The sequence below is a fragment of the Ceratina calcarata genome, unplaced genomic scaffold (genome assembly GCF_001652005.2).
Source record: "Ceratina calcarata isolate Rehan_Ccalc_2016 unplaced genomic scaffold, ASM165200v1 scaffold86.2, whole genome shotgun sequence".
Taxonomy (NCBI): domain Eukaryota; kingdom Metazoa; phylum Arthropoda; class Insecta; order Hymenoptera; family Apidae; genus Ceratina; species Ceratina calcarata.
In genome coordinates this window covers 452,189-463,965 of record NW_017179946.1, presented here as the reverse complement: position 1 = coordinate 463,965, position 11,777 = coordinate 452,189, and the positions used below count along the sequence as shown (strand labels likewise).

General features: G+C 42.9%; 1 protein-coding gene across 14 annotated transcripts in view; it reads left to right on the top strand.

Moving 5' to 3' along the window:
• Positions 1–11,777, top strand: part of mtd (TLD domain-containing protein mustard) — a 150,384-nt gene that overhangs the window by 60,128 nt on the left and 78,479 nt on the right. For 4 of the 14 annotated variants that reach the window (XM_018035021.2, XM_018035023.2, XM_018035025.2 and 1 more), the window contains exon 1: positions 8,890–10,727. The exons of 7 other annotated variants lie outside the window; for them this stretch is intronic. In XM_018035021.2, the coding sequence (XP_017890510.1) occupies positions 10,147–10,727 (581 nt within the window). In that variant the 5' untranslated portion in view covers positions 8,890–10,146. Of the gene's footprint in view, positions 1–8,886; positions 10,728–11,777 lie in introns of those variants that run through there. 3 more of the 14 variants (XM_018035022.2, XM_018035020.2, XM_026818707.1) reach the window with 1 other exon arrangement.

Genomic DNA, 11,777 nt, shown 5'->3' with positions numbered 1-11,777 from the left:
GTGATAAAGGAGAAAATAAGCCAGATTGGCACGAGTTAAACTTTAATCCGTTGGTAATGAGCGTTCAGTCATTGTTCCCTGTTCTTATACAATGCGATTTCGAATTATTATCAGCGAGCCAGTTGTTGAAATAAAAAGTAGATAAACTATTCCCTGGCCGAAGTTTGTGTGATCGAAGAAATGAACCGAGACTCTTTCCAGTAATTATTTAATTCTAGTAGCTCTCGGTAACGTGACGTGTACTTAAATTAATTAGTCATCGATTCGTTTGATAAAGACACTTGAGTCTCTCTTATCTGCGGCTCTCGACCTAGAGCTTCGATGATCATATGAAAATAATCAATCGTAATTACTTGCGTTTTTTTATATCGATCGCGTAATTAGTTAATTAAAGAGCCTAACCATCTAAACCGCGTTACGTACTTTGCTTCGTACGCCGTTTCAGATTGAACAAAATTTTAATAAAACATACGATGATATAAAAGCGTGCTCGCACTGGGAACGTGTGCGCAAATATTAAAGTAACACAGCCTTCCAGTTCACAGGATTGGTATGTGAGACGATTCGATCCAAAAATAATTTATTTGCTTTCGCAATTAAAAATACCATGTAACGAGCCGTTTATACATGTTCGGCCCGAACTTATTTTCAAAGTAGAATCGTAAACATTCGATTTTACGATAGCGAGTTTTTCCTCCGGTGATCTTGTCATGATGTTACAAGCGACGCTCAGCTCCAGGGATGTTCGTGGAATTTCGAATAAACAGTGAAATTCCTAGACAGTTGTATCCAGCCGTCGAACGTACGTACATTTGATGCTAGAACTGGAGCGTCGTGTCGTGTAGAAACGGCGTTTAATGACGCTTGGTAATCCTTCGTTCCCCGGCTTTTATGCCCGTCGCTTGCTTAAGCCTAGCCGACGCGGAGCTTGATTAAACTGTTTTTCTTCCAAGGACCGACTGAGACCCGAGCCGAGTTAAAGTGGCACTCGCGCTTCTTCAACCGTTGCAGTTTTCATTCAGTGTCTCTGAAAAAGAACCGTTTCATGTTTTAAATAAGACGCGAGCCCTTTACTAACAATTTCGCGCTTTATTCATTCATTAAGAAATAGAGTGAGAAAAATAAATTAAATACTTCGTTTGCTGAAACGAATCTTGACTCGCGAAACTTGTACTTTTTATCGTATTCATTCAAGATGTTCATTATGTTAAAATTATAGTGAAATCCGCGAGTCAGAAATTCGGACGTCTACCTTATAATATATATGTATAATTAATATTTATATTTTCCGTATTAACAATTTTTTAACGATCGCGCCAAATTCGTGGCGGTAATAATTAAGCGTAAAGAAAGTTCCCTCCTCGCTCGAGGCACGGAACGGAGAATGTGCGGTTGGTCACGTACGTACGTACATACAGTACATGGAACATCTCGCAAGAGCAAAGTCGCATTATTCGCAGGTTTATCTGTTGCCGCGACATCCAAAATTCGTCTAACGGCGCTTATCGCGAACTGTTCGCGCCTTCCGAGAAATCTCTCATCGAGCATGTCGCAATCGCTTTTACTATTTTAAATATGAATCGGCTGTAACGATCGATTCGATTGGCCAATATTTTTTACAAGCGCGACGCGTTTTCGACATTTCCAATTGTGCAACCGAGAGTGCATTAACAATCAGTCGTTTTGATCGACGATCTGGCTTGGAGTGTTCGTGCATTTATGCGAAGTTCGAATATGCAATAAATGCTGAAGGAAATACGAGTGCACGTAAACATTCGCGGTGCACTGAATTAACTAAGCGACGCACAATTAAACGCATTGTTACGTAACCTTTTCACCTGTTTCCAAGCTCCGCGAAAAATATTGTTTTCTTTTTTTCTTTTGTGAAAGGTGAGATTTACGGTTGTTCGTGGAAACGGTTTGAAAGAGTCATTTTTATTGTACGCCTGTAACCTTCGCATTGATCTCCGTTCGAATCCGTTTGGTTTATATCGCCTGTTTCGCAAATTTTTAACAGCCGTGGGTCTGGTTTCGATCCAAATAATGCTTTTGACGCACGCTTTGAAATAGTACCCACCTTTCAACACCATTTCCCGACGATTCCTGAGATATTACGCGCGTCTAATGATAATCACGGATCTGACGATAATTATGGTAATTTACATAATGAAAAGATTTGTTAATTAGACACGTAATAGATTGTATGATCTGACGCATTTCCTTCGAAGCCTTTCCTTTCAGAGGTTGTGGTATCAATTTCTTCCTACTTTGTAAATTTCTGCTCTTTGCAAATGATCTAAAAATATTTCTGTCAATTATTATTATGCTGCCGATTATTATTATTGTCGCGTGCAACACAACTCGAATAGTCCTCAGGATTGCGGATATTTATGCATTTATGGGAATTTAATAAAAAATACAAAGTATCCAAAATTTTGTGGAATAAAATTGATAATATTTAAAGAAGAAAACAAATGTTTGCTTGCATTTCGTTTCTTTAATTCTATTCATAAAAATAGGAATTTGCATAAACTAATAGACTATCTCTCTCAATATATCTGAATAACATCTGTTTGAGTTATTCGATTCACAGGATCATTCATACGTTTTACCTTGTTGGCAATCCTTTGGTAACTACGTGCAATAGCCGAGACCTTGGAGTCATATTTTTAACTGACCCTCGCTTTAACGATCATTATAATTTTACTACTTCTTCCTCTTCTTCGTCTTATAAATCTATGGGCCTTACTTCCACAGCCTCCACATTTTTTCATAATTCTGACACTAAAAATACTTTATTGCTCTCTCATTAGGTCAGCTGTAAAGTATTACTCCACGGTCTCTGTATTATAAAACTTACTTACCGTCGAGAAGATTCAACGTAAATTCTTCTCTCTCTGAGTATCATAACTACGATGGCTATCCGTTCTATACTTCCGGGAACAGTTCTCTATTTGAGCAGAGCCCGTCTCTGAAATTTTGTTAAGAAATGTAGGACATCCAAGTATCCTGTATTTATTTTTTAGTCTCATATTTGTATATTACATATATGTATATAAATTACATAGCATCGAATAAGATAATAATAAATCTTTTGCAACTAAGTTTCTAATTTCTTCTTCTAATAATAAATTGCAATAATCTATTATGATTTATCAATTGTTTTTCATTAACGCTTATATAAAAACAATGACAAAGTATTGAAATTTTAACAGTTACTAGATATTACATTAATAAAACACTACAAAATTTTAGAAATTTTGCCAGCCTATTAAAAAAGTTATTACATCTTGAATTCTGTGTTTTTTATTACACTTGTTGATTAACAATAATACCAAATTATTGACCACGATAAACCGAAGCCATTTTAGAGTATCGACCCCAGAGAAAGAAAAAACTGCCACGACTTTCTCTTACGTCCATCGGTTATCTCCAGCACCGAGATAACCCTTTCGTTGCGAGATCGGCTGTTCGTTGCGTTGATCCGATTCCCGTGAAACCTCTAGCCCGGTTTCGGAAACAATCGCGCCAAGATTGGACACACGTCCGCGGTACATGTCAGTTTTTGTTTGCCGTTGAAACTGAAACGCACCAGAGGCGAGAGTGAAAGTTGCGCTCCGACTCCGACGCTCGATTTCTGCCGTCATTTATTTCAGTCATCAACGATCACTATTTCAATCTCATTTCCTAGAAATATTCTTCTGCATTCATTTGGGACTTTTGCAGTAGTTTCATATAGAATAACATTTTTCTGTCAATTTAAATAATTTACATTTATTTATCATTCACGAATAATAATTTGTATTATATTTTTGTTGTTGCACACATTTTCATTATATCAAATCTTCAGATTCAGTTTGTTAATAAATACATAAAATCGTACATTAATGATGATATATTTAGTTTACTTTTTACGGAATATTATTCGTGCAAAGCAATTAACGAAAAACAGGGTTTGCCCTAATTTGCACGACTGAACGTTTACGTAACGCGAGCCGTGGGTGTCCTTCGATGGATCGATACCGGGTCCCTTTGACACAGTTCCAAGGGATACGGTAAACCGGCCGTTCGCATTGATCATTAAAAGAGGGGGTAGAACGAATTTTGGCGAAACGATTTCATGGAAATTGGCCGATGTTTATCGCGAGGAAATTTCGATCCAGATCCCTCGGTCCTCAGGTAACCCGGGCACGATTGCACTTTTCGCCTCGGCGCATTCACGGAACGCGCGTCCCGCCAATTTCGGCGGCCATTACCCGCGGCGGCAATTCAGCCCCGATTATGCGAACCGGTATCGTGTCGCGTCGTTCGAACAAATTGGTGTAACGAGTGGTAATCGCGGCCGCATAATCGTTTATTCCGTCCGCGTTAAAATCGGGCTCCCTGTCGCGGCTAACGAGTGTTTTGGGTCTAATGGATGACGATTTAATCGGAAACGATACTACTAATGATTACGATGACCAATCGCCGCTGAAATTGACTGTTCGCAATGATCAAATTGCGAGTTTCATGAGCAAATTCAGTATACGGGAAATGTAAACACTGAACAAAAATATAAAGTATATTTATTACAAGCAATTTCAATTTAAGAAGTCGCTCGTTTATCGCTTAAAATCAACTTTATCTTGCATCTTCTTTGCATTTAAGACCTCAAATATTTTGAATTGGCAAGAAAGTAACTTCGATTCTCACTATAAGAACCGAAATTCAGAGGTCCCAGATGCACAAACGGGTATGTACGATACAGTGTCGATACATTTAAAAAAGTTCTCGCGAGTTGGAGTCGAATGAACGCTGTTCGTACATCGACGTGTTTTGCTTCGAACGATGTCAATCTCCGGTTCGAATCCACAGCGGAGAAAATCGTGTAACTGTTTGCGAGACTCATCCATTTTATTCTGGTTACGTACCTCGATGGTTTCCTCGAAAACAGGTTGTACCTCGCGCGTGTATCGAGCGGGTAGAACGCGAGGAGGCGTTTCAGATAAAGCGTAGATCTCGTCGACTCGCGATTTCAGTAGCCAAGCCATAAACCTGTCCTTATGTGAGGTCGTTGATAAGAGGCCGTCTGATAACATCGTTGATGGAGCACCTTCTGCCTTTTCTCCGGTGCATAAAATTCTTCAGCTAGGTTTATTTTAGTGATAAGAAGATCCTCTGCTGTGTTAGCAGACCTCTGACAATTTTTCTGCTTCTTATTAACGTCGATGAAACAATCAGTTTTACTGCTACAATTTTTTTATTATCGTTAATAGAAAACGTATGGGCTTCCAAAGAAGCACCATCCTACTTTTCGTGGAGAGCTAATTAGAACTTGATAAGCCGTAGATAACGCAATTTAGAGTGACAGCGTTTTGTAGCGTACGATTCGAATAATCTAATCGCGAATCTAATTCCCAGATTTCTTCCACACGAATCTAGGCCTCTGATCTATTGATTAACGACAACCTTCTTAGAATATGCTCTTGAGTCTTCCTTACGTCTGTATCTACTTGTTTATCACCTATCATTAAATATGGTGTAATACTCGCAGTTTAAATCATTCAGTTTTCAAATCTCGAAAAATTAGTCTTTCAAGGTAATGTCTTTTAAAGCTTTCGAGATTTCTTTTTATGAAGTTCATGATATCATTATTAGAAAATGTAAATCTTATTGGTAGTGATTATTATCAGTATCATCATTGTCTATAATAATTCGTCTTCATTTCTTTTTCTTTTCTTTTTGACTGGTTTTCATCTTTGGAAATCTACGGATTGTCTCGCATCGACTCTCGCCGACACACACCCTGCATTTACCTACATACATACGCATCTCTAGCTAGTCCAACCGGTGGTTATATCTAACGAATGACTACGTGTCAAAATCGAGTATTGACAACATGACACAATGACCAAATTTACCATCATTTTCCTATTCGTGATTGCTATGTGACGCACGGGCCACAATTTTTAGGTATACTTTACAAAGCTGATTCAGAATCCCTTGGGGCTAGTGTACACTAGCGATGCAAATGGGTTAATCGGCCGTCACCTAACCGCACGGTTTGTGACCGCTGGCCTTTATTAAACTACAAAGCCGCGTAGTTATTAATATTATTTTGTTGAAAATCGTGCCCTCTTGTCGCGGGGTCTTCCCGCGAGGTTAACGAGAAACGGACGTGCAAACCGGTGGATACAATTGGTCAATTCGTCCGCGGTCAATTAGAGAATTGCAGCGACGAAAATACCGGCTGGCTCTTAATTCGATTCAGCCAATTAACTCCGCCCGTCTGCTCCTCCATCAGCGGACATAGCTCTCCGTGTCAGCCGAGTTCCTCGTCCCTGACGAACTCCTAAAAACGAGCCGCCTGCCAATTCGATCGGTGGAAAACGTCGGTGAAAATTCTACACGTCGCGTACTCCTCTGGGCTCGAATTTATAGGCGCGTCGCGACGCGCAGTCATGACTCTCGCTGATGTATTTACAGCGGAGTTCGAAGTTCGTTCGTTCCACGGAAATCGGGTCAAAGTCATATCTCGCGACGAAAAAGTGTCTCGTGAATCACGCGCGCGTGATATATCTCAGTTTGCATAATCGAGCTTAGTTTCGGGGCCGTCGCGGAGAATGAAGCGGCAGCGTTTAGGAATAAAGCGGGGTTTGCGTCGACACTCGTATTATTGTCAGAAACCCACGAAGAAAAGTAATAAGTCGAACGCGAATTCTCTGCTGGGAATTGAATGAAGTCGAGTCGACGCTATGACAATTTGAAAACGCGATTCCCGGACGATGCCCGCCGGTTAGCAATGCCCGTTAAAATATTAACGAAGCTGCATTTGCAACTCCCGGGGCAGAACAAATGGATTTAATTTGCAACCAGTGCAGCTCCGAGTGCGCAAATTCTCCCTTGTTTCGTACCGTAACGAGATTGATCTCCGCAACGGGTAAGAGCGTTGTTAGGTAAGCTCGTCGATTCGTTGAATAACCGCGGATCGCCAGGAACGTTTCGGGATCGCGAGCGGCGGGAGTTACGATCGGTAAACAGTTTCGAAAGCTGTTTTACCGCGGTGATAACTTCCTATGTTTTCGCCGCTGGAGAATCAGACGATTGTTTGCTCTGTATAACTCGTCTACGGTCTATGAGATAGAGTTTTAATCGAAAATGAGATGAGAAGGCGAAGGCTCGCAAGATCGCGGTGTTTATCGTCGTTATCAATGAGAATCTTTATTGCCACTCGAGATACGGGGCGCACGAGCCTGTTCGACGAAAATTTATTTCGCCGACGCAACTCGAATCCGCGTTCCGCTTACACGTGCGCACAGCTATTCAAAACGATTCCCGGCTCAGTGTGTGATAAGCCAGTTTTCCCTGATTCAAACAATAGACTATCTGCACAATGAATCAAGGGACGCGGTAGCGCCCCGAAGGCAAGTTTGAGTCTGAAGATTGCAGCTTCTCGTCGGGTACCGCGTCCCTTATATACACGTAAATTCGTGTTCGATTTTTAGATATTTCTGCTCTTTCGATCTAGCGAAATCGACTTGTCGTGCGCGCGTGCATGCCAGATTAGGCGGGAATCGTTTTAAGTAGCTGTACACGACGGGATTTTCGCGTTTACAGACCGTCACGGTTACACCTGCGCGAGTGTCGACTTTCTTGGAGCGACTTTTGTGCTCACCAGACACGTTTCCCGGAGTCTTTATTCAGCGAACAGTGAATTTCACTTTGTTCCCTCGACGTCGAGGTTTCGTTATCTCGCGAATTTAAATAACGACTTGATTCGTCGACGCAGCAAGGAAAATCGAAAGAAAATACTTAGAAATGTCAGATGCCTGTTGACTCGGATTTGTATGTACCTGATAACGTTCGCTAAATATTCTAAATCAAAAAGTTGCTACTATTTGTCCCGAAAAAGATCGTTTCTTCGTTTCATTTACACGAGTTCCTCGATCATGTGTCGCTTGACAAGAAATCATTTGACTCATGCATATCCAATTACACAATGCTGTTTTAAAGTTATATGAACCCTCTGACTTAAGAAGACTCGTCCAACAATTCTATAATCTTCACTTCTCTGCAAATATAATTTCGCCTAAAAGTTTATCTCTTCAAATATTAAATATAGCTTCTTATCACATTTCTCAAACGTTTACCAGCGTTCTCACGGTTCATACAACGTTATATGAATGACCTGCAAGAATGAAACACAATCCTTCTGTCTTTATTAATAATCATGGTACAAACAATGCAATATGAAATTCACGACAGCCAGCAATTCGTTCTTTCTCGAAAGACATGAAGAAGAATTGAACCCCTTAACCTGTCTGTCGTGTATACACGTCAGACCAAATCTCTATTACAGTTTAACGTGTATACTCGTCGTGGAAAATATAAAATTACCATCTACTATAAAAACTTGAAATATTAATAAAATACAATAAGAATATTATTTGGTGGAATGTTTCTTTTATATTACAAATAGAACTGCTGAGTATTTTATACTGAGAGGGTGTTGGGAATCAGCCAAATAATATAAAATGGTTGATACATGTTTGGTCTCCGCATTAGAGATTGGTGGACTGATTTTAATTCCGCACACTGTGGTGGTTTTTTTAAACTAAATTCCACGCTTAACAAGTTAATTTTGTTAGCGACACGATCGCTGTTTTCGTATCCACGCAATTATTTCGGGCAAATGTGATCCGTATCAAAAAACGTGGTACGGAAGGGGCATGGGGGGTGGTGGAAACAGGCTGTTTGTAAATGGGAGGAGAACGTGGTCGTGCGTCTTCTCGGTGCGTGTTGTTTCTTCTTGTTGGGTACCTCGGCTACGGAGGTGGGGGATGCGCCCGAAGAGACAGTCTCGGCCGGAGAGTGCCTCGACGTGTATAAATACAAGCAGTCGGCTTCGTTCTCGCTTAGTCGCTACGATACTCGATTCTCGTGACGGTCTGTCGATACGAGAGTGTGCGTGCCACGATCATTCCCGATTATATTTATCGCGAAACCCGGCTGCGCTTACTACTTGTTACGCGTGGCGGAGTGCGAGCAGAACAGGTGCGAGAGCGCGCGGAACACGTAAAACCGGCGAGGAAACGGAGACAGAAACAACGAGGGAAAGTACTGCCGGTTTATATGTATGCAGTTTTTGCCGCCTCGCGCGACTTCGAAAGATCGTTCACGGTTCCGGTGAATAAGAACGCGTCGCGCGATTAATTCCGCGCACGTGGGTGTCGAGATAGAACGTTGAGACGGAACGAGTGCCACACCGGGAGAGAAGGAAACGAGCGTCCATTCGTCGGCAGAGTCGAGCCGTCAACCTGAAAGCATTCCCCTCGACTCCATTCCTCGGATCGATCTACCAAACACCGAGTGTTGTCGCGCGCGACACGAATTCGTCCCCAGTGACAACGCGTAGTAAGATCGTCGGTGAACAGAGTGTAAATAGCGACACGGTGAGACGAGACACACTGGTCTCGGTGCGGCGGTTCAAGGGCGAGGCAGCTCGCGTAAGGGTCGAAGAGTCGACGCGTAGCGAGCCGTGAAGAGGAGAGGACTGGAGAACGAGTTTCCAACGAGGGGCTTTGTACGCCAGAAATAAATAGAGATACAAAACGCGCGAAGTGGAAAGGTGGCAGAATAGTCGGAGCCGGGCTGGTTTTCTGCGTGCGATTCTCCTCTGGGTCAACGATCTGTCGGATCTCGCGTGCCTCGTGGACAGTGCCTGTCCGCTCTGTACGCGCAGCAACGGTAACGAACGAGCGGCGGCGGCGGCAGGTTGGCGGTCCGGTCGATCGCTGGTTTTCTACGTCCGCGGCGATAGCCGCACGTTTCACTAAGGAGTGAAAAGGCGGTCACTCGGTACGCCGTCGTGGCTGCTTTCACCCGGCGACGGAATAATGCCGATCGCGCCTTAACGGTACGCCTGCTGCTTATGCCTTCCGTGTTTCCCTTAACCGACGCCGGGAAAATGATCGCCGACCTCGGGTAATCGCGTTTCGTGCGCGCCTGCGACGAGTCCGGTTTTCTTTATCTACTAAAATTCTTTTCGGTCGTTCAAGCCAGTTGTGTGCCGCGAGTGCGCGCGTGTGTGTGCTTGTGTCCGTTCGGTAGTACAGTGGATTCGGCTACCCGGTGCAGCGCGTCTCGTTCCGAGCGACTCGACGTAGCATGGAAACCAAGATGTACATCAGCAACGAGCCGCAGAACAATGGCCACACAGCCACCAAATACGCGTCGACCAACTCGATCCCCTCGATGATGGACAAAGAATCGTCGTTCGCGAAACTGATCGGCGCCGGTGGAAATAGAAGAGAGTCGACCAGCATTTTGCGCGACAACAAAGGAAGGCGACACAGCGTATTGGAAGATCTGAAAGCGCGAAGGGACAGTCTGTTCCAGAAGGCGAGACGCGGTAGCGTCGTCGAGGAAAAGGAGAATGCAAAAGTGCAGAAGGATAAGAGACGAGCGAGTGAAGGTGGCAGGCGTTGCTCCGTTTTCTACGTGACTCCGGACCTCCTCGAAGAGAACCAGGAACTGTTGGAGAATGAGAGGATACAGGCGGACCTCGAGGGGAAGAAGGGCCGCAGGAAATCCTGGCATATACTCGCCAAGCCTCCGAAACTCGATCGCAAGAGGAGAAAAGGCGTCGCCGGTGTCCCGGAGGTCGGAAGCACCGATGGACTTTACCCGCAAACGAGACAAAAGAGGCCTTCCTGGTGGAACATATTCGTGCCTGACTCCGTAGCCAGGTATTTATCATTCGCATCATCGTTTACCTCGCGCACCGTACGCGTGTTCAGAGTGTAAAGTTTCTCGTGCGCGTTGATAACGCCGCTCTTCATTGCTCGCTCGCCGGTTTATCATTAACGCGTGACTGAGCCAACTGACAATTCAACAATAAATGTTCCTCGATTAGACATCGCTATTACTTCACGCCCTCTACTGGGTTAAAATTGTTCACGCGTGTACGCGCAAAACGGCGGGTTTGAAGCAGCCCTGTCCCGTTCGTAGAACTCTGCCAGATACTTCTCGCGTCGATAATTCCATACCGGACCGGTTCTCTTATCCTTCCCCGACACAATGGTTTTATTTCCACGACGTACGATGCCAGATCGAGCATTGAAAAAACAAGATGTAGACTTATTACTCGTTTTTAATTTTGTCTCCCTAAGGGAAACTAACACATGCCCGAGCTGGCTATTTCTATGTTACTAGCTGTACCAGGCGAATAAATTGTCTCACGAAATATGGATTTTCGTTCGTTTTATACTGTTCTCTTCTTAAGGATGTATTGGCTATACAGTCAATCCCAAAAGTTTATGTACCTTAGAAAAACACATTTCCTATAATTAAAAATAGTGCATTCTTCTTCTAATTTCGATATTTAATGAGTTACATATGATTATTTGGCATTTTATTGATGTTGACAAAATCCGACCATCCCAGCGTCGAAACAGCGAACTTTTGGAAAAAAATTTCGTTTTTTGTCAATAACTCCCGAACGGATGGACGTAGGGGGGCACGTTTAGGACCATTTTGTAGGGGACGACGAGATCTACAATTTCCATGTAAAAAATCTTCGCTAGCATCAATATTTAACGAGTTATTGGCGAAAAACGAAAAAACAGTTTTTTGCAAATTACTCGTAAACTATTAACCCTAGCGAGAAACTTTTATATGGAAATTATAGATTTCGTCGTGCTCTACAAGAAAGGTCGTATGCAATTTTCCCGTAGATCCTACGGTTTGGAAGTTATTAGCAAAAAACGAAAATTTGGAAGAAATTGAAGGGGTACCCC